Source organism: Podarcis pityusensis (genome assembly GCF_964106645.2).
Source record: "Podarcis pityusensis genome assembly, chromosome: 11".
NCBI lineage: Eukaryota > Metazoa > Chordata > Lepidosauria > Squamata > Lacertidae > Podarcis > Podarcis pityusensis.
In genome coordinates this window covers 871811-894522 of record NC_138036.1, presented here as the reverse complement: position 1 = coordinate 894522, position 22712 = coordinate 871811, and the positions used below count along the sequence as shown (strand labels likewise).

At 48.2% G+C, this 22712-nt stretch overlaps 1 protein-coding gene across 13 annotated transcripts in view; it reads left to right on the top strand.

Moving 5' to 3' along the window:
- UNC13B (unc-13 homolog B) overlaps positions 1-22712 on the top strand; it is a gene marked incomplete at its 3' end in the record, with an annotated part of 166138 nt that overhangs the window by 33858 nt on the left and 109568 nt on the right. For 5 of the 13 annotated variants that reach the window (XM_080973355.1, XM_080973352.1, XM_080973350.1 and 2 more), the window contains exons 6-10: positions 1157-1230; positions 2921-2978; positions 15316-15351; positions 21312-21534; positions 22110-22235. In XM_080973355.1, coding sequence (XP_080829481.1) covers positions 1157-1230; positions 2921-2978; positions 15316-15351; positions 21312-21534; positions 22110-22235 — 517 coding nt within the window. The remainder of the gene's footprint in view (positions 1-1156; positions 1231-2920; positions 2979-15315; positions 15352-21311; positions 21535-22109; positions 22236-22712) is intronic. The other 8 variants (XM_080973349.1, XM_080973346.1, XM_080973343.1 and 5 more) reach the window with 4 other exon arrangements.

Here is a 22712-nt window from a genome sequence, read left to right as displayed (position 1 = left end):
AAGACAGGGACACGTCTGAGGACACGGTTTCCATCCCTTTTTGGAAGCAGAGTTCTTGACTGTGCCATTGGGCATGTCAGTAGTTAGCTCTGTTCTGGCTGGGGCTGGTGGGAGTTGTAGTCCGACGGATCTGGAGGCCTCCATGTTGGGGATGACTGAGTTAGAGGCGCCTTGGTTAATGGGGACGGGGTGACGTTTTGGAGCTCTGTGCAGCCCCAAACCTCCCTGTGGTACCTGCAGAGTGCAAGAGGTCTCTCCTGGCCCAGCACTCCGCTTCCAACTTAACCTGCCAGAGTTTTCTGGGAGATTTTCCAGATATGCATGGTTCCATCACCTGCTCGAGGCACAGGCATGCTTCCCCTTGGGCCATGGATTTTGTGTTCTCCTCTTTTCATCTCCAGCCTCCCTGCCTTTCCTTCCCCCCCTTAATCAGAGTTCCAAACATTCTGGAATTGGGAAAGCCAGCAAGAGACCTAACTTTTATGTTGCTGGATTTGTGATGTTTTCCGGGGTTTCCATTCAAAGAGACCTCTGGGCCACAGCTGTTTTTCTGCCTTGCCTCTCCAGTCGGTTGTGCTTTGCCGCCTCCTGTTTCTCAGTCTGATCTGAAAAGTGGGGAAAGTATGAAACATTAATTGAACCTAATTAGCGCTTGTTGACACCGTGCCTGCTGTTGCTGCCGCCCTCATTGTTCTGACCCTCCTCTGCCTCCACCCTTGGCCAGAAAGTCGGGCTCCTCCTTCCCCTTGGCTCTTGGCAGTGTGCACCTGCCTCACCTGCTGACACAGTTCCGTTCCTGTAATCTGACTGTGCAGCTCGCAAGGGTCTGTCCACCATTCCTTCTGTTCTCAACAAGCCCAAGAAAGCCGTGTTGTTTTTACAGCTGTGTGTGTGGTTTTTGTTTCTATTCTGAATTGAACCAGCATCCCTGGTCATGTGCTGTTCTGCGTAAGCATGCTCTGAATTTAAAAGTACATGCCTGGCCCTATGGATGTTCTGGGACGTCCAATGCTGTGGCATGGTTGAGGCTGGGCAGCCGTGGAATTGGGTGGGAAGCTTCTGGGGCCCCCATGTCGGAGCAGAATATGCATATAATAAAATATATTTTGGGGAACGGGGATGGGAGCAGGCGCCTGCTTATTCTGCTGTCTTGCAGACATCCCGGAAGAGGAAGCCAAATACTGGACTCAGAAGTTAAAGCAGATAAACTCCTTGGAGGAAGATGATGAGGTGGGTACGCTTTGCTCTGCTCTGCTCCATGCACACTCCTGCCTTGGGACCTCTTGCTGGAGTCTGGCCAAATGCCCATAGGGGGCTTCTGGGGATCTGGGTCAGGTGAGATGGTATACCCGGTATACCCGGCTCTGGATTGTACAATTTACGATTTCAGCCGGGTGCCCCTATGCTGGAATGCTGCCCATTGAACAGACATTCCTACAGGCAGGAGGAAGGCTAGTCTAGGACTGTTCTCCCCCATGCATAGCAGGCCAGGTGCCAGGGAGAATTGGATGCCCTTTCTGGTGGGGGGTGAGAGCATTTGTTCATTTACAGGAGAGGATATCGGACGTGGCAAGTGAGTGGCCTCAGTCCAGCATACCTGAAGGAGTGTCTCCACCCCCAGCCTGGACACTGAGGTCCATCTCCCGAGGGCCTTCTGGCGGTTCCCTCCCTGCGAGAAGGGAGGTTGCAGGGAACCAGGCAGAGGGCCTTCTCGGTGGTGGCACCCGCCCTGTGGAACACCCTGCCAGCTGTGCAGGCTGACTTTCCATTGCACCATCGGATAATGCAAGACGAGCCACCACTTTTGAAGAGCGACAGGCTAACTGAAGGCATTCTTTGGTTCTGCAGTTATTTATTAGAAATACAGGGGAAGAATGGGGGGGGGGGGAGGGTAACCAAGACCCCAAGGGAAACTCCCGTTTAGCAACAAAACAAAAGCCCACTGAATCCGGGGGCCGTGTTGGCTAAAAAGAAATCTCAAAATAAAAAAATTCCTTCCTGTAGCACCTTAAAGACCAACTAAGTTAGTTCTTGGTATAAGCTTTCGTGTGCATGCACACTTCTTCAGATACACTGAATGTATCTGAAGTGTATCTGAAGAAGTGTGCATGCACACGAAAGCTTATACCAAGAACTAACTTAGTTGGTCTTTAAGGTGCTACAGGAAGGAATTTTTTTATTTCGACTATGGCAGACCAACACGGCTACCCATCTGTAACAAGAAATCTCAAGGTGGTGCGTCATCTCTGCAGAGTGCATGCATGCAGGTGGGAGAGGTGGGGGCAGGATTTCTGCCTGTTGTGCAGCTTTCCAGGCCATTGGTCTTCTATTGGTGGGTTGGGACCCATTGCCAAGAAGTGGCCTGATCTAAGGTGGGGCACAGCAAATGCAGAAGGAAATGGCTTCCCCAATGCACCTGTGGTTTTAAGGTTGGTCCCTGGTTCTGAGAAGGCGGAAGACCACTGTTGTAGCGCTACCCTGCGCCCTCAATACTTCCTTGCATTTTTATTTAATTTAAACCATTTATGTTCTGCCTACCCAAAGCGCAGGGCGGTTCACAGCAAAGATTAAAACAGTATAAACACAGTACAACAAAGTTTGGCACCACCAGAGTCCCAGTTCCTGCTCATTCATTTCTGTTTCTTTTCCAGTCCTGTTCCAAATCTAGGCAGGGCTGCACAGGAGAAATCAAACTCACTTGCAAACACTTGGGGGAAAGTGTTTGGGGCTTTGTAGCAACCAAGGGGGACTCTGGAGCAGGTGCCCGGAAGCTTTGGCGTGAAACAGGGCAAATGTTTCTTTGGGAGAGTGGAGTGTTTGATGTTATAGAAGAGGAGAAAAGTGCCCCTAAATGAGATAGCCCCTGTCTGCTGAAAATCGTTTTACTGCATTCCTCATCTCTACTCATTTCCCCCCTTAGCATTCGTTTGCGGAAGAGGTCCAGAAGCAGCCGCTGCCCACTGCTGCCTCCCAGTGTTGTAAGTGAGAAATGTTCAGTCGCTTCGTATTTCCGTCCTTCAGTAGGTTGTTGTGCTTTGCTTTCTTTCTGCAGTAGAACAAAGTGTGCTTGCTGAGCTGTCAGTGCTTCAGAACCCTGGCAGTAATGATCCCTGTGCCAGCCCTGTCTGTCTGGGTCTCTCTTGGTGGTTGCATTCAGACATGGTGTTCACCTGTCCTTCGTTCTGTGGTTTGGAGAGTGCGATGTCAAGGGGGCCTGTGGGGCAGAGGCAGAAGCCTCCCTTGCCAAGCCCTTTCCTTGCTGCCAGCAGCATTCTTGGCCTTGCAGGCTGAAGCCCCGGCTGGCCACTGCAGGGCCCCCCTGTGTAGCATGGCAATGGGAGCCGAAGTGGACTGCCTCCTAGAACGACCGCTCTCTTGCTCAAAACACTGGACCCCTTGGGCCAGGTGTCTTTCAGTGTGTGGACAAGACTGAGTTTCTGGTAGAAATGCGAGCATAACATCCAAAATAAATAACAACCTTCTGCATGCAAAGCGGGAAGCGTTCTAGGGGACTGGATTCTGCATCAGCATAAGTGGCCTGCTTCATGCTTCTCTGTACCCAAGATGGAATAAACGATGATTTGCCATGAGTGAGCAGGATGCGCTCCCATGCTCAGCCCTGCCTGCTTCACTCTGCCCCCAACTGGAGCGCAGAAGCGAGACCGCCTGTCTTACCGTTGATGTGTGAAGCAGCACTTGCGGGATATTTTCCTCCAAATCACAACTGTAAGCCGAGCTTTGCTCGCTGCTCATTTGAGAGAAGCCGCCGTTTGTTTCTAACTGTGGGTCACTGTCCGATGCTTCCATTGTCAAGCCAGGAGCTCCAAGTGTCAACGACGGCTCCTTCTGCAGGCCAGGGTGCCCCTGTTCCCGGCCCTTCCCCATGCCCTGGGGAGATGTGGGGCTGTGGGGATCTCAGCGCTTACTGCACAGCTGCAACTCCTGCCCAGTGGTGCTGCTATTTAGATGCAGGGCGTAGGAAGGGGCGAGGGCAGTTCTGTTGCTTTTGTTAAATGCTAGCAAAGAAAACAGAACAGATCCAGCTTTCCCTTCCTAAGTGGTGTGCCAATCCCCAGGGCTTTGTATATCTGAACTGCTCTCCTCCACTGAAACCTGGTAAGACTTGGTATTTAGAGTATTACATGTTGCCGGTTGCTTATCCACTAGGCTGATTAGAGGCTCTCTTCAAGAAGGTTAACATTACGAATTGTTAATTACCCTGTTGCTGGACAAGCAAATTAAATATCTAGTAGCTTAATTACTTTTCTAATATCACTGAGTGGCATTGTATTAACTCATTATTCAAGTATTTATTAAATTTTTATACCACTTAATAGGAATGAAAAATTCTAAGTGGTTTACATAGAAACTTTACAAAAGCAAGTTTTTGTGTGGGGAGATCCCCCCCCCCTTTTAACTGACTTGGATTGCACAGGATTTGGAGAAGGACATTGACTTAATTGCATATTAAAGTCCATGTGCAACTGAGCAGAAGAGACAAAGGGTTTGCAGTTCACTGCATTAGTGCAACTGAGCTGCACAACTCTAAGCCCTGCAGGGCTGGAGATCATCCTCACTAGGCCTGTGGATGGCAAGTGGGCAGAGGACCAAGCTTTGCAGTTCATTACAAAGGCTCCATCCAGTTGTGCGCTGGGCTCTCCACAGCCGCTGCGAAAGGCCTGCATGATGGAACAGGGAGTCGGGGGAGATGCCTTGCCCTTCAGCTGTGGTTGACTACAACTCCCATCATTCCTTGGCTGAGACTGATGGAGAAGCCCAGAATAAGAGGGGTGTATGTGTTTTAGTTTCTTTATATTAAAAGCCATGGTCACAAAATATTCCCTATATTTTCGTGCATGGAAATGCACCTCCTAATTTCAGAAAATATCAAATTATAGAATTATAGAGTTGGAAGGAACCCTGAGGGTCATCTAGTCAAAGCCCCTGCAATGCAGGAATCTCAACTAGATCATACAAGCCCTTTCGTCGCTTGGAAGATGGAGTAAGCGTGTTTTCTGCTGCTCTGGAGGGTAGGACTCGAACCCATGGCTTCAGGTTACAAGTAGATGATGAAGAAGAACTTTCTGACAGTAAGAGCTGCTGGACAGTGGAAGGGACCCCCTCCGGAGGTGGTGGACTCTTCTTCCTCAGAGGTTTTTAAGTAGAAGTTAGAGGGCCATCTGTCCTGGATGCTTTAGTTGAGATTCCTGCATCTCAATGGGATAGACTGGATGACCTTTGGAAGTCCCTTCCAACCCCACGATTCTATGATTTTTCATTAGATATGATCAAATTGATTTCTTTTTCCCATTTTGGTTTTATCAAATGTGCGCCATTATAATCTGCTTCTAGTAAAAAGTTAAATATTTTCAATAGCTGGCCTATTTGTTGATTAGATGTCGGAATTTTCTCAAATTGTTCAAATTAATTTTGTTGAAAATGCACCACTCCATGTGGGGGCCCTGCCAACGCTACAGTTCTGTGATTCTATGATCTGGCAGAGCCATTCCTTGAATTGTCAAGTCTTTGGACGTTGTCTGCTGCTTTTTCTCCAGGAGTCGTCCTCAGGCGGAGGTCTTGAGGCCGCTCTTAGCACCGGGAAGAATTTCCTCCCTAGCCAGTAGGAGGACATGAGCAACTGCTCTGTCCACGCTGGCCGTTTGCAACATGATAAATGCATCGTGCAATGATAAGTGAAATGTCACGCTTGTACTTTCTCTAAATAAGCTTAGCAGAAGGCTTTGCGGGGGCAACAAGAGGGGCAGGGCAGGAAGGAAGGGCAGCTCACTGCGGCTCCAGGAAACGGGCAGGGCAGCTGCAGAGGAGCCGTGAGTGCCCAGGACACTGACCTCACGTGTCGCTTGGAAGGTCCGATGCTCTCTGAAGCGGCTCATGCGCAGGATCTTTATTTTCGGTTTTGGAGCTGATTTTTTAAATAGCTTTTCAGTGGTAAAAAAAAATATCCTGCTGTGTGAATAGTCTTAATCTTATATAAAAAGAAGAAGTTGGAAAAATCTTGTTAGAAAATTGCTTCTGTTTGCCAGAGAGAGAAGAGGCCAACTGGCAGATTGCAAAGCAACTTCATGTTTTTTGCTCCAGGTTTAAAATACCTATTTTTGAAAGTTCTGTTGCTTACCAAAGCAGGTGCTGGCTTATGCGCAGAGCGCTCCCAAGATCTTCCAGAGGGACTTGCGCATGTTGGGTTTCACCCTCAGAATCCAAGGGGCTTCCTCCCTCCTCGGATGGAAAGGTGCAGGCAGCAGCAGCCTCTGCTAGCCCACAGCCCAGGGTGCCCTCACCTGTTTGAGTGTACAGCACACATCTCAACATATTCTGTTCATGGACTGATCAGACCAGTAGCAATGGCAGCACATGTCTGAGGCCTTTATTATTATAATTACTATATATTTATTTATACGCCTCCTTTTCTCTGACTCAAGGTGGCTTCCTGATAAAAATAAGAACAGCTAAAATCATAGGGAAGAAAGCATTTAAAAACAATGAAACACTGGTAGAATTAAAACTATAGATATTGCTGCATGCCACCCCAATCTCCAAGCAGTGCCAGATTCCGGGGGTTCCAGGTGCTTCCCCAGGGTTCAGTTTCCTCCGAATGAGGGGCAGCAGAGACTGGGGGGGGGGCGTCTTTAGGATATATGGTTTATTTGCACATATATGCAACCTGAGGCTTCGATGATGGGGCTTGCAGCATTAGCAGAATCATAGAATTGTAGATCCAAGAGGGTCCTGCTTCTCCCATAGACACAGCCTTGGATTCCAGCAGAAATCAAGCATGTCTCTCTCTCCCAGGCTTCAGCCTCCAGCCTCTCCCAGCTTTGAGCTCACATGCACCTCAACTCTGGCTTTTGTCCTCCTAACTACCGGCGAGTTTGGGAGGGGCCCCCACGCATTTGTGCTCTGGCACAGAGCCACTTCCTTTGTTACCTTTATGACCCATACTTAGGGGAGCCTTAACTGGAAGCTGGCCTGGCTACTTCAGCTGAATCCTTGCTGGATCCAGGAATCTGAAGGGACTCAGGCATACGCTCCCCCCTCAACATTATATATAAAGCATATGGAAGCAGTCCTTTCCCCAAAAGCCTGTTGGAAGAAGAAAATCTACACTTGCCGGTGGAAGGACAAGGAGGGAACCAGCCTAATGTCTCTAGGGAGGGAATTCCAAAGTCCTTGCAGATTTACCCCAGTGGAGGAACCTGAGAGGGATGTGGAAGGGCCAAGGAAAAACGGGGGGTCTTCCTCCCCCTGCCCCACGTCATTTCCTAGAGGTTCTTGCAAGTGACCCTTCTTGGATCTAATGGGATGAATGGTTCTAGCAGCTTGAATCCCTCTGCGGCTCATATTGCTTTGTTGATTTGCTACTAGGCTTCTGTTTGCAGTGGCTCAGCCTTTTTGCCTTTGCATCCAAGCTCACCATCCATGTGTCAGAGAACTGGCAAACTTCTGTTTGCTGGGTGAAGGGTTTTTTTGTATCTCAGGAGTGCGCAGGCTCCCTGCACCAGCAGATGTTGGTCCAAGGAACGGTCTTCAGGAGCATCATGAAACACATAGTCTTTACTAAATTAAATATACATGTATACACTTTGGACAGTGGTAACATGTGTGAGTGTTCTTGGTGCTTGCCTCAGGAAAAGCTGTTTACACAGGGGCTTGTCCATGATCTTCGGTTGCTCTGAGTTTGCCAATGCACTGGCTGTCAGAACCACTTAGCATTTTTGAAGGCTGGGATTTCCAATCCGTACTTGTTTCTGGAGGTGTCAACTTCCATTATAATCTGCAGTGAGTCATCTTCCCACCCTTGCAGGCTTGTCTTCTCCACTCAGTTATTCACAACACAAAAATGGTGCAGAAAGATGCTCAGAGTCTCTGAACTTGGTTTCTGCGCTCCTGACTTTTGAGACTCCAGATAGTGGCTGTGTTGAAGCTGCCTTTTGAAAACTGGGTGGCCAGTGGCATGGCATGGAGTTGCCACCATCTGTACATGCTGTGGCCAGGAAGTGCTCTGATCCTTGTTCAACAGCACAGATGTAGCAGCTGGTGTGGAACGTATCAGAATTTGACGGATGAAACCTCCTGCTTCTGACGTTAGGAAAATGTGATATCCCAGTATTGAAGGCCAATATTTAGACTGTGCTCAGCAAAGGATTTGTCATCTGCAGGAATGCATCATTGCACAAACCGTGAACCTTCAGATTCCAACACAGAGAGCCAAAGAGAATGCCGCTGAGTGATTTTCCATGGTCGCAAATGGTGTAACTGTTTGGAGAAGAATATATAGAACAAATAAGTGCCACTCCCCCCACATCCGTGTGCCAAATGAAGTCTCTGTGGCTGGATAATTAAGTGGAGAGTCCAATATTTGTAGAGACAGATGGCACCTCCGTTCCTTGTTATGAAAGACACAGCCATCTGGTTGTCATGGAGAAGGCTAACAATGCCTGCTGCACTCAGATACCATTTGCCCGGGGGCTCCCATGGCAGCCAGGTAATGCCTTTCACTTCCAGGAGCATATCAATAGTTCAGGTGTCGCCCAACCCAGCCTTGGGAAGTCTGGGCTGGATGCAGTTCATCACTGGAGAATCCTTGGCAGGTCCTCTCCCAGCCGCCTTTCGTCCGGGGGAAAAGGGCTTCTGAGGCAGCCCATTTTATTGCAGTGGGATAGATAGGCAATACTGGCCATGGTGGTTTGTTTCTTGGCTGTTTCTTCAGTTCCTCCAGTGAGAGGTAGGAATTCTTCTACATCTGCAGACAGATGGTAGATTTCTTGTTACTTTGCTGCTCCTTATTAGATTTTTACCCCACCCTCCCTTCCAAAAGTTCCCAGGGCAGCAGACAACAAAAAAGGCAAAAATAATACAGATGTTTGGAAGTTTTTTAAATCATCAGGTATCCCCGTGGAACACCCTCCCATCAGATGTCAAGGAGATGAGTAACTATATAGCATTTAGGAAACACCTGAAGGCAGCCCTGTATAGGGAAGCTTTTTAAGGCTTAATGTTTTATTATGTTTTTATATATGCTGGAATCTGCCCTGAGTGACTGGGGCAACCCAGTCAGATAGGCAGGGTGCAAATAATAAAATTACTATTATTAGTATTAGTATTAGTATTAGAACATCCTTTTTAAAGACATCAAATATTATGAAGGGCCTGGAAACCAAGGCCTTATGAGGAGCGGTTGAGGGAACTGGGAACCTTTAGCTTGGGGAAGAGACAGCCGAGGAGTGATCAGATAGCCATCTTCCAATATCTGAAGGTCTGTTACATGGAAGATGGAACAAGCTAGTTTCTGCTGCTCCAGAGGGGAGGACCTGAACCAATGGATTCACATGACAAGATAGGATATCCTAACTAAACGTTTTGAAGAACTTTCTGACAGTAAGAGCCGTTCCACAGGAGCCACTACTGAGAAGGCCCTGCAGGGCTTCCGAATACCAGTGGCTAGAGGAGGGCTCTTGCGCTCAGGTCTTGATTGCGCATTTTGCGCAGACCTGATCCAGCAGGATCTTCTTCTGTTCTTGTGGCTTGTTGCCACATTGCTAATTTGTGGGTCCTGCCCATAAGTCCCTCAGCCCCACATTGGAGGCAGCACCAAAGGCATCGTGGTGATGTGGCATTTTCTGTGGGTGCTTGAAATGCATTTATTATTGTTGCTTATTAAATAATAATGTGTATTTTGCTTTTCCTGCTTCTCCTGAGTATGTCACTTTGCCCCGTGTTTAGGAGAGGAATGGAAGCAGGTGAATGGCATGACAGATGTAGGTTAATACACTGCCAAGTCAGCTAAATACTTGTTCTGCTGTAGGCTATACACTCTCTCCTGCAGTGTGGCAGAAGCTGGGGTAGGGAGACAAAATCAGCCGGTACCAAGTGCTGAACTTCTCTTTCAAATCAGTCTTGACGAGGGCAGCTGCTTCTGTGTAGTATGACGGCTGCTAACATGATTCACGGAATAATCCGGATCAGCCCAGTGTCTGAATTGGGGTCTGGCTGAGAGGTGCACCGATGCCCCCTGAGCTTTCCTGACGGCCAGGTGAATCCTTTTCAGCCTAGCAGAATCCCCAAATTCTTTGCTCCTGAAATTGGCATATAAGTGCCGGAGGCATATACCCTGAGTTACAGTATTAGGAAAATACCAAAATTTGATCTACAGTTTCACCATAATGCTTTCTTAGAGAGGTATAAGGTGGCCATTTTGACCACCAAGTCTCTTATGTGGAGTTATTTGGGCCAGGCTAGGCCCACCTTCAAATCTCTGACTCTTTCCTGAACTGGTAAAGGTAAAGGACCCCTGGATGGTTAAGTCTAGTCAAAGGTGACTATGGGGTGTGGCACTCATCTTGCTTCAGGCCAAGGGAGCCGGCATTTGTCCACAGACAGCTTTCCAGGTCATCTGGCCAGCATGACTAAACCACTTCTGGTGCAACGGGACACCATGATGGAAGCCAGAGTGCACGGAAATGCCATTTACCTTCCCGCTGCAGTGGTACCTATTTATCTACTTGCACTGGTGTGCTTTCAAACTGCTAGGTTGGCAGAAGCTGGGACACATCAACAGGAGCTCACCCTGTCGCGGGGGTTTGAAACGCCAACCTGATTGGCAAGCCCAAGAGGCTCAGCGCCAGGCATGGCCCCGTTTCCTGAACCCGTGCACCTTTAAGCCAGTGATGGAGAACTAAGCTCTTGTGTTTGTCAATTTCCCATAGAAATAGCTGGTGGACCACGGAGAATCAATTTCCTAAAGCAGGTAGATTAATTGGGGGAAAGCTCTGAGCTAATGTGAATTACAAAAAGCAGTTAACAGGCTTAGCTGAATCGGTTGCCCAAGAGATGACTGACACCAACTCATTGAGAGCTCTAGCCGTGGCCCAACTGTTTGAGAAGGAGGAGGGCAACAGAGATGGCAAGAGCTCTCCCGACCAAGAAAAAGATAGACGAAGGCGCAGAATTGTTTTTGTTGCCCCACCAGCTGGATTTCAACTAAATACTGGGATGAGCTGGTGGCGTGAGCTGCTTTGAGTGAGAGAGGCTGCCTTGGAAGGAAGGTGATGGACTCTCCTTGGCCAGGAGCTGCCAGGAAGCAAAGCCTCTGCCTTACGAAGAACATCAGGCCTGGCAAAGATTAAACCTGCTTGCTGTTTGTTAAGTAAAATGATGAACATCCCTGATAACTCCAGTGCTTGTAGCTTCTGTTTATTTTCATGGATACCTGGCTTTTCTTTCCTCCTGAGAGCCAGTGCGGTGTAGTGGTTAAGAGCGGTGGACTTGTAATCTGGGGAACCAGGTTCGCTTCCCCGCTCCTCCACATGCAGCTGCTGGGTGACCTTGGGCCAGTCACACTTCAGTGAAGTCTCTCAGCCCCACTCACCTCACAGAGTGTTTGTTGTGGGGGAGGAAGGGAAAGGAGAATGTGAGCCGCTTTGAGACTCCTTAAAGGGAGTGAAAGGCGGGATATCAAATCCAAACTCCTCTTCTTCTTCTTCTTCTTCTTCTTCTTCTTCTTCTTCTCCTGGAAGGCACCATGCTTTGGTGGAAAATTTCACAGACGGCCTCCCCCCCAGATACTGGCCAGACTCAGACCTGCGTCAGCTATAAACTCCCCCAGGAGCCCAGACAACAGGTGACTGATGAAGGGCCCAAAAGCAGAAATGCAACCTAAGTGTGCTCAGAGACTGCTAATCTCCGTGGAAAAAAGGGAGTGGGAAGCCTCCCGCTGCTTGTCAGATTAAACGGGTATTCTTGCAGCCGTGATGAGGCAAGGTGCTGAAGCTCATCTGGGAAGGCTGTGTGCCTTCTCTCCCTGAGTTGTCTCCAGACCTGCTGTGCTGTGTTCCTGTGAGCAGGTTTTGCTTGTTAAGTTTGATTAGGGTCTGCCTGCACTCTGCCTGCGGCTCCGACAGACCCACCTCGGCTGCCAGAGAGGAATGACTAATCGGCGCAGCTTCAAGACAGAAAGGGAGATGATAGTTTTCTGAGAGTCTGTCTCTGGGAACATGGCAGCAGCGTTCAGCCCTTTGGATTCCACACAGCCTCCAGCCTTTGCTGTGGTCTCTCCCAGCTCCCCTCCCGATCCTGGCACCATTGAGCCTTCTTTGTAGCATTAATTGGAAGGTGTTGGTCTCTCCAGAAGATCTGACTCATTTTACAAGGGGGCCTTAGCCAAGTGGGAGGGGGAAGCAAGAAGTATTTCTTGTAAGCTGGACTAGCGACAGAGATGCTTTTGGGCATTTCTCTGCAGAGGTTTGTGTGGATGGTTTGTAGCTTTTAAACCCAAAGGAACATCGTGTCTTCAGGCTCCTCTCGCTGGCGTGTGGGTGGGTGGCTGGAACAAAACAGCCCTGGGTGCTTTGAAGACCCTTATTTCAAAGGTCTCCTCTTTGCTTTCTTCACAACCCGTTATAAAAGTGTAGATGTGGGATCAATGGCAGTCTAGCTGGCTTCCTGTGCTGCTGGGATGTCGTGCTATGCAATAACTTTTTAGTTTTAGTCACAGGGTTTTGGGAAATAAGCCAACACAAGGCTTTGGAGGAGAGCAGCAAAGATGAGAAATGTTTTCTGTGCTTGACTAGGATGGGGAAAGTCCAGCTTGGAAGAGAAAAGTTGGTTCATCCTGGAGAGTGGGGAAGCTGCTGCTGACCAGAGTCAAGGCGTTTAAAGTTCTGGACACAGCTGAGTGGCAGGTCCCAAGTTTGATTCCTGTCACCTCAGTTGAAAAGGATTTTGGGTGGCAGTGCTGTGAAAGGCCTTGGGGAGCTGAGCAGCCTGACTTCGCCTAAGGAGGCTTTGTGCGTTCAGCTGACTCACAGAAGGTGGGATCTCTTTCCCCATGAGATGCTTCGAAGAAGAGACTAGCAATTCCATGGTTCATTTTTTGAGACTGAGGAATCCAGCCATTGCAGGCCTGGCTTACAGACCCAGCAGAAGTAATAGTGTCACTGTATTCTGCTCTGGTCAGACCTCACCTGGAGTACTGTGTCCAGTTCTGGGCACCACAGTTCAAGAAGGACACTGACAAACTGGAACGTGTCCAGAGGAGGGCAACCAAAATGGTCAAAGGCCTGGAAACGATGCCTTATGAGGAACGGCTAAGGGAGCTGGGCATGTTTAGCCTGGAGAAGAGGAGGTTAAGGGGTGATATGATAGCCATGTTCAAATATATAAAAGGATGTCACATAGAGGAGGGAGATTCCACCTAAACATTAGGAAGAACTTCCTGACAGTAAGAGCTGTTCGACAGTGGAATTTGCTGCCAAGGAGTATGGTGGAGTCTCCTTCTTTGGAGGTCTTTAAGCAGAGGCTTGACAACCATATGTCAGGAGTGCTCTGATGGTGTTTCCTGCTTGGCAGGGGGTTGGACTCGATGGCCCTTGTGGTCTCTTCCAACTCTATGATTCTATGTTTTGTGATGGCTCTTTGAGGTGTTGGCAAACGTATTACTAAAATGTGACATGGCTGAGATGAAAGACTCCGTGTTGGTGAAGGACTTGTCAAACAATTTACTATCGTTGTGTGAATTTATGTGACCTATAAAAAGCTCAAGCAAGCATTTTTTTTTAACCTCTCCTTCCCCTTTCCTAAAGAAACCCCCAAACCAAACAAACCTGCTATTAATATTTGCTGCTGATCCAGCCCGGTAAGATGAAAAGCTCATGCCCCAGTTGTGTGCTAAGTCATTAGTTTCTTGCACTGTGGATTCCTGTAAAACCTCTCCCAACCCAGGTTTGTTGCTCCAGATCCGCACATGCCAGGAGTTTGTGAGTAGGAGGGATCATCCACTTCTCCTTCGCCACTGCCGAAATACTGCCCTTCCAGTTCCTGGAATGGTCTTCCAGTTGTCCATTTTTGCCAAATCTCAAAAAGTACATCATATAAAAACAGCTGGGCCATAGGAAAGACAACAGAAGCATCTGCTCTTTCAAGAGAGCATCAGAAATACTTGCAAATATTCCCTGGGAAAGGGAGCCCATGAGTGGAGGGTCCTTAATGCCTGGGTCCGTGTTGGGAAGCAGGGAATGGAAGTGAGGTGGCAGTTCTGTATTTTTTCATGCTGTTTTGGTTTTAAATTGTATCTGGTTTTTTAATCTGCATTTCTGTTCTGGGAAACGACTTTGAGACCCTTGGTGAGAAATCTAAATTTTAAATAAGTATTGGAGATGGTCTCTTTGCAAACAAAAACAGTAGACTATTACAAGTAGTAAATAGTGGTGGTAATTGGAGTAATAAAAGGTTCACACTGTGATAACATTCAGTCATAGGTTTTATTTTCACTTCTGTAAGGTTATTTTGGCACGAAAAATATATATGAAAGAACCACCCCCTCTTTATTTCGGGGTTCACCCCAACTGAAAATCGTTTATGAATAGGTTTAAACTGTGTCTATCCAATGCAGATTTCGGGAGACCTCCCTGAAGGCAGAGTTAGAAATTAAGGGCCAGTTTTCACAATGGAGAGCAGATTCCTCCCAGGATCTGTATTTTGACCTGTCTAATTTACTCTTAAAAGGAACTGGCATCATTTGGTGTTTGGTGGTGGGCTTGGGACGAAGAGAAGAAAAGCGCTGCACACAAATCGCGGCTGAATTTTGGAGTTCCCCACCACCACATGAGCAATAGCTCCGAAGGCTTTGGCAGTAGATCAGACAAATGCGTAGAGAACAGGTTTATCATGACTTTTCAATTAACTTCAAGCCCTGCTGGCGAGTTTGCAAGGGGCTCCGGCTGGCCATCGCTGAACATTTTGAGCTTCCCCACAAAGGCAGTTCTCATGTAGGGATGGCAACAGAAAGGTCATGTGTTGGTGGGAGAATGAAAAGCGAGGACTTGGAGGGGCTGAGGTGACGGGATCAGGGTGGGGAGATGGACTCTTATGACTCTCTGGGAACGAGAGCAAGGGGTGTTCCACTGGGGCAGAAGGGGCTTCCTTAAGATGGTGACACTGGACAAGTGGATTTCCCAGTTCAACACTTCACTAAAAAAAAGTGTTTTCTGCTGGATGAATGGCTGTACAGTGACCTGCCTAATGTGGGCACGGTCTGCTTAAGGGATGGGCTGTCCATTAATTCAGAGATTGACTTGGCAATCTTCAATATTCATGTACAATTTTCCATCTTCTCACAAGTTAAGAAGTCCTCAACAGGTGGTAAGTTGCTGAAAAATGTAGGATATTGTCATGGCAAAAATAAACATGTTTTAATTTTTAAGCTTCTGCCCAGCAAACATATCATCAAACCCTTCTCACTTGTCATATTTATCTATACTTTTTCCATTCCTATTTTTTGCTTCCATTTGTTGCATGCAGGCAGCTGGAGTTATTTCGGATGGGGAGAAGAGCAGAGTATGTAACACTTTAATAATAATTTCTTTCTAGTTCTCTGGTTCAGAATTGCTTCCCCATGCTCCAGGCTGAGGATATCTCGGGTATTCATGCATAAGAGTGAAATGCAATCGACCTTCTGCTATTTTTTACTTTGTTGAATTCCGTTATTGTGTGTGCCCATCCTACCATGCCTCTCCCTTGCAATGTGAACTAATGAATGGTACCTTAGAATAGGGATTTTCTCTTGCCTGGTGCCTTTGAGGGCCACGGGGCGCCCCCAATAACCAGCAACACAGCAACTGCTATGGGTTTGAGAAGCAGAAGCTGCTCTGTCGCTTTTGTTCCCAATTGCGAAAAACAAAAATGGCTATTGAGCATAATAGGACAGGCTGCTGATCCATCCGGAAAGGTCTAGAGTGTGTCCTGTTTCTCAGGATCAGGAAAACTGCTGCTCTCCACCCCGGGGGAACCGGACTCAGCCCTGGTCCTCCTTCATGTGTCCAGTGCTTGTATGCATTCCTCCTTCTGTTTGTCATGTGCCCCTCCTCATTAACTCTAGACCCCTCTGCCCCTTTTTCAGATAGATAAGACACCTGTCCATGTTGCAAATTTTTGGTGAAGCTTCAGTTTCCCAATGCTGCCCAGTTGCACCATGAAGAGCGTCTGGGGCCTGGGTTGGGGGGAGGAAGCTTTGCTTCCTTGCCCTGCCACCTTCCTCCGAGTAGGAACTTGTGCCTTTCCCACCAGATGGGTCTTCAAATGCCAGGGTGGGGGGAGGAAGCCAGCAGGCTCAGCCTTCCCTGCCTCCCGCTTGCTCTTTTGAAAGTCAGATCGGTGTGTGGCATTCGCCAAAGTGACAGGCGTGCTCTCCTCCTACCCGTATACCTTGCAGAGCAGTGAGAGGTTTTCACAAAGAATAACAATCTCGCAGTCGAGGAGTCTCTCCCCCCCCCTCAAGATCACATAATCCCAACCTCGCCCTCTGGGCTGATTAACTCGGTGCCGTGGGCAGATTGTGGAGGCCACTGTGATGCGAAGCCCTGTGAGCGGTGACATTTGCCGGTGCTGAGGAGCCTGTGCCTGTCTCCTCTACACTGTCTGGCACCGGTGTCCCCATTAATACGGACCGTTGGCCCTTTGGGAGGAACCTGCTCTGCTGAGTTGAGGAGGAGGATTAATTCTCTAACAGGTTGTTGTCAACTGGTGATCTCAAAGCAAGAGGCTTGCGGAGTTGAAACCCCCGCTTGCCAGGTGTGTGCACCTTGGGGGTCCCAGGTGGCACGAGGCTTGGCCAGTGGGTCTCTTTCGCGCAAGGCTTTAATGCAGGGTTTGCCCATCTGCACCTTCGCTTTTGTTTCTGCCCTTCTCTTCCACCCTCTGGGATCAGAAGTACCTTCTTGCGGGAGAGAAGGCAGGTTTCCTGCCATGCCTCTCAGCGGAGCCCCAGCAGTGTCCGTGATGGGAGAGGATGCCCCCATCTTCCTCTCTGGCAGCAACAGACCCCTCTCCCTTGCCAAGCGTGGGGTGCAAAGCCACTCTGTTCATCTCCCCTGGGAGCAGCAGGGAAGCAAAGCATTCCGTGGTGCTGTGAGTTTAGCGTTGGTTCCCTGGAGCTGCTGGAGATTTCTCCCAGCTAGTGTTTCCTCGATACAATGGGGGACATGTGCAAAATGTCATGCAGCCAGTTCAGTAACCTCTATCGCTGCAGAGCAGATTTCCTCCCAAGCGGCAGCAGCAGCAGCAGCAGCAGCAGCAGCAGCAGCAGCAGCAGGGGGAAGGTACAGGGCAGGCTGCTTCTGTTTTTCCAACAAACATCAGATGAGGAATGGGCAAGCCCTCTATTTCTGGGGAAACTCTTATCTTTTTTGACAGGATCTACTTTTGTTGACTGCCACACTGAGACAAGGCTTTTGGCGTGGAGTCGCACTCCTCTTGAATGCCTGCTGTTCTCTTGTGGAAGAGAAGACGCTTAAAACTCACATTCACACTGCAGCTCTCCCACTCATCCCACCTTGACATTCAGTTGCCTGGATTTCAGGAGGGATTTTTTTTAAAGAAAACCTTTCTTAAAGGCTAATGGGGGAGTAATTAGGTTTTCAGTCTCCTTTTCCGTGTGAAAGGCAGCCTTCCCTTGCTTTGGAGAGAAGCGGTGGGAGAAGACGTAAATGTCTGGCCATAGAATTCTCACAAGCCCTTTAATAATAATAATAATAATAATAATAATAATAATAATAATAAATAGGGCAGTCATAGCCAGAGACCCACCCTCTCTTTTCACTCAGCGCCTTTTGCCCTTTTAATATGAGCAGAAGACTGTCTTTCCCCGTAAACCTTTTAAAGTTCTCGCTGCATTGTGCCTCTGTGTTGTGAAATGTGTTTCAAAGATTTGTTGTTCATGAGACATTTGGACCTTTTAAAGAGAAGATGTTCCGCCAGCCCCTCTCACAAGAAGTGCTGTTCCAGTGCTTGCTGGCAAGGTTTCAGGATCAATAAACTGTTGGACTGTAGAAAATCTTACACACACACACACACACATACACACACTGTCAATTTGTCAGTTATTTTGAGAACACATTGCCTGTAAGTTTTGTCTCCTCTGCCTGGCTCCTCATCCTCCTCATGTAGGCATTAGCTGGGCAGTCAGGCCTGTGGGAGTGGCAAGGGACCCCACGCTAGACACAAACTCAAGCACAACAAATCAAAGGGCTTGTGAAAATGGACAATATTCTGAGACTAGAGCCATGCTTTGTGCTTAGAAAATGACTTGGGATTCCCTCTCCCTCCAGCTCTGCTTGGAGGGGCCTTTCCTTCCTTTAGTTGCTACTCTAACCTCTTCATCCCTCTTTCTCTTTGCTTCCTCTCTTCCCCCAGCCCAGACTCTAGGTGGTAGTAGCACCCTGGTGAACATGCCGCTGTGGGATGTGAGCCTCTGAGCCCTTCTTCGTTCTAGACTGTGCATGAATACCACGTGGTCTTGCAAAATGGAGCATCCCTCTTTCCCCTCCCGAAACCTGGTCCATTCTTCAGAGCTGCTTGTGTGAAACTGTTCATACCGGTTGGGGCGAGGGCGGGAAAAGTCTTTGCCTGCGTGAGATGCTGGTGGAGACGGGCTTGATTCAGTGATTCTTCTGTTGGGGGAGACTGTTTTGAAGCCAGAATGGAGGCACTTGTAAAATACAAAGCATCCAGATTGGTTTCTGCTCTATTCTTTTCGTAAACCGCTTTGAGGTTTTCTACAGTTAAGCGGTACATAATTTTTTATGAAATCAATCAGTCAATCAATCAATCAATCAATCCAGCACACCCAGAGCTGGTTGGGGAAGTTGTTGTCACTCTGCCTTGTCTGAGGAATGAAAATGCAATTGGTCTCTGCATGGAGTTTCTCATTCACTGCCCTCCACCGCTCCTCCTCCTCCTCCAGCCCCTCAAGAGTAGTGCCTGAAATGCTCTTTATGACACCTGCATCTCCCTCCCATGTAGGAGACCCCCCCAACACCACAGACATTAGATTCTTTTTCTTGGAACGGGGGGCCCTTCTTGGTGAGGCCTCCCTCCACCTTCTCTCCCTGCAATTATGGTGATGTGTTTTCACCTATTCTCAAACATTTGCTTATGTAATTAAAATACCCATACTAGTGGTTTTTTAAAAGTAAACTTATACATTAGTTTACTGTTTTAAAATCCCAAAACAGTATACTCAAGAATTAAAAAAGAAAACCTCCATACAATACGTAATAAAACAACATGGCCTCCTAATAAAAAAAAGAATTCTGTGGTTGCTCAGGGGCCAGTACCACTCATCTGAAAATGCTTAGGTAGGGGAAAAGACACGGAAAGAATTAACATTATTGACACAGGCCTTGTTTCCAGGGGCAGAGGGCTTGCTCCACATGGCATGGCAGATGCCACCATGCTAAAAGACCCTTCTTCAGGAAGCCACACTTTAAATCAGATCAGGGTTAGCAGTGAAAATCACCCCCTTGAGGTGACACATCAAATGATGGAGATGGCCTCCTAGAAAACCTGCTGAAGGCACAGTCCTTTTAAAATAACTCCCATGGGACCCCATGAGAATGAGCAGGAGATCTTGTTCATTCCCGTGTGGCAATGGGCCCAGGAGGAGGACGTTCCCCTGGGATGATGGTCTAGAGCTGTAACTGAGCACTCAGACCAAGACCCTTAGGCTCACTCTCACCAGGAAATCAAGTTGGAGAGCCATGGATCACCTGCTGCAGCTTCTCTCTCAGTCTCACAAACCTGCTCAAGCACAACATGGAGCAAAACCAGGAACATTTCGGGCTTTCAGGTGGTGGTCTCATTTTGGGATACTGCCCCTTCCTTCGCACATCAAGAAACATCCTCAAGGGGTACTTTGTTCTGCCACATTGGTTGCCTGCTCAGATACAGATGTACTTTTGAAAGGGACTTCGTCTCTCCTTTGAAGAAAGAGAGAGAAATTGATAATTGCTCTTCATTTATATTTATATTCCACCAAACAGCCAAGATAAGCACCTTCATGTGAATCCAGAAATTTTAGTTCACTGAAATTAGCCCTTTCCCCTAGCAGATGAGCAAGAATACTTCCACCCAAGGCAGCTTAAAAAGCAGGAGATGGTGTCATTTCCAGCATGGACAATCAAATTACTCCAGAGGAGTTGAAAGCCTGTTTGAAGTTGTTCTTGGCTAAGGATGCTTCATATTCTGTTTTTTCTTCCTTATTAAGATGCATGTTGCAATTCCACTTGGTATCGGGGAGATGAGCGGGCTGGCTGGGTGAGGGGCAAGGAGCAGCTTGTTTCTGTAGAAACTTGCCCTTATATTGAATAAATGGAAGAGAGTCTGGAACCAAAAGGGTTGTAAGAAGCGGGTCCTGTTCCGTTTCTGGGGGATAGTTTTGCCTGGACTCTCCAGACCACAAATTCAAGTGAGGCAGAGGAGCTGCCAACTATACCATGCGGATGCTGGAAGATAGCGTCCGGCATCCTGGCTCAGATCTGACCTCTTCAGACAGTGCTTCTGTTAGATTGTCCTCCCTCCGTTGCTCGGTGGTGGTTGTAGCTTGTGGGTCGATGTTGCATAGTGACTTTCCTGCAGTTCCTCCTTTGAGCTCCGCAAAAGTTGCCGGTTCTCCTTACCATTCCCACTTTGTCAACCAAAAAAGAAATACTTAAGCTGTGATCACCCTAGGCAGAGCATGAGCACTCGCAAGAACAACCTGCCAGCACATCCTGCCAGTTTGTTCCTGCTCCCCTTCCCTCTGCCCCCCAGCCCTGGGCAACTTCCTGCGAGGGACGGAGCTGCCATTCAAGTTAGAGGTTTAGTGTCCTTCCTTTCCCCTTGGGTGATGTTTACTTGTTGTTTGTTTCAGTGGCCACCTTTTAAAATACTCCTAAATGGAAATGTTGGCAGTTGTGCACACAAGGTATTTCTCAATGCACCATCACAGATGCTTTCTCCTTCCTGGCTCCCAAATGTGCCACGACTGTCCTTTCCACTGATGTTTCCTCCCCATTCCTGGTTGGAGAGATGCTACTTAGCTGAGGGCTCCTTGGAAGAGGTCTAGGAAGAGAGGGGAGAAGCAGGGCAGTGGTGCCTGCAACCCTGCAGAGGGAGAGGAAGGAAGCCAGTAAAAAAGCTGGCTAAGGAAATGGTTCTGCTCTGTTCTCTTTCACCAGCTATTAAACCAGGTGAATAAATAGATTCTCCTCTTCTCTTCCACCCATAATAAAGCCAGCCTTTATGGTATGATGTACTTTGGGAGGAGTTATAGAAACAACACCTCTTCATAGGCCTCATTCGTGATGCTTCGACAGCCAAATCTCCAGTGAGCAGCTTCCCTGGGAAGCCAAGAAGCTCTTCCTTTAGGCTGCCCTTTACTTTGTCTTCTAAGACAAACAAGCTTGCTTGAAAGGTGCTTTTGTCTGAAGTGTCCCAATCTTGGACTGGGAGACGCTGCTCAACCTTCTCCTGTCTTCTAGCTTTTGAAGACCACGATAGTGCTGTGGATGACAGAGACAGCGACTACCGCAGTGAGACCAGCAACAGCATTCCTCCCCAATACCACACCACCTCGCAGCCCAATGCTTCGGTGCACCAGTTCCCCGTGGCTTCCCGCCTGCAGCAGCAGGGGGTCCCCCGAGAGTGCTGTGTGGAGTCCCTGCATGGCTATGATTTGGATTACCACGAACGAGCAGCCATCAGGTAGGTACCCCCTTGGAACCAGGGCGTTTTCTCTCCCCCAACACAAATTTATTGGCAGGAGAAACTCACTGTAAGCTACTAGGACTGAGGCTGGCTGCTTCAGACTCTCTTGTGGTCAGGTTTTTAAAAGAAAAGCCATTCTGCTTCAGGGGTGACAGAAGAGCAGTGAGCAACAGCTGCCAGACAGAGTCCCCCCCAGAAAAGCCCAATGGGAGCAAAGAAAGGTTTGCAGCTGAGCATCCTCCTTGCAAAGCAGAGCTGGTGGTAAGCAGCTCTTTTTGCTGTGGAATTTTGGGATCCCCACGTTGTCGCCCTGAGTGACCAAGAGTGACTGACAATATGTGGATCAATTTCACTTGAGATTGCAAGGCGTGCTGCCCCTTAGGATGCCCCTCTTGCTGGGATTTGGCTTCAGTTGTCTCGCACCCATCCAGACTCCTGGCATGATTGCGCAACCCCCAATCCCACACGCCACACACTTGCTTTCACTTTCCATTTTACAATACTAAGCTGTTTGAACCTTCTGTGTTGCTCTTGTCCTTCACGTCTCCCAACGTCTCCTTGCCTTTTTGAAGAAGGCGCCATAGCTTAGACTCCACTGTGAGTGGCCGAACTGACCTGGAATCTGCATCACAGTCAAGTCAAATGACAAGCCGCCAGCTGTCATTAGAGAGCCGGCACTCACTAGAGGTGTCTGATAGGTGGGTGACCCTCTGCAAAGCCTCTGTGTCCGTGTCTCGTGACGTGGCTTTGGTCTGCTGGGGTTCCTGGGTTGGCTATCAGTGTTTGCATGAATTCATCCTCTTCCAAGTATAGTTGCCGGCTGGCTGTTTTCTATTGCTTCTCTTGTTTCAACTGGGTTTTTGTTGCTGGTGACTTCCTCCTTAGGAAAAATGCCCTCTAAAGAGAGAAGTGATGCAAATCATTAGCTTTCCTCCAAACTAGGCCTTTAGAATCTTAGATCTATCTAATTTATCCTCATATAATTACTTTGGTTTCTAATTGTCCTGTCAATACTGTAGCTGGAGTTTTTAGGATTCATGTTTCCAGTTCTGACTTGCCCATCATAATCTTGTTTGTGCTGTCCACATGGTTAATGGAAGTAACCCCAAATAATAATTGGAACGGTTCCTCATTTTGCGCCTTATCAACATGGTTGTTGTTTTTAATTTATTTAC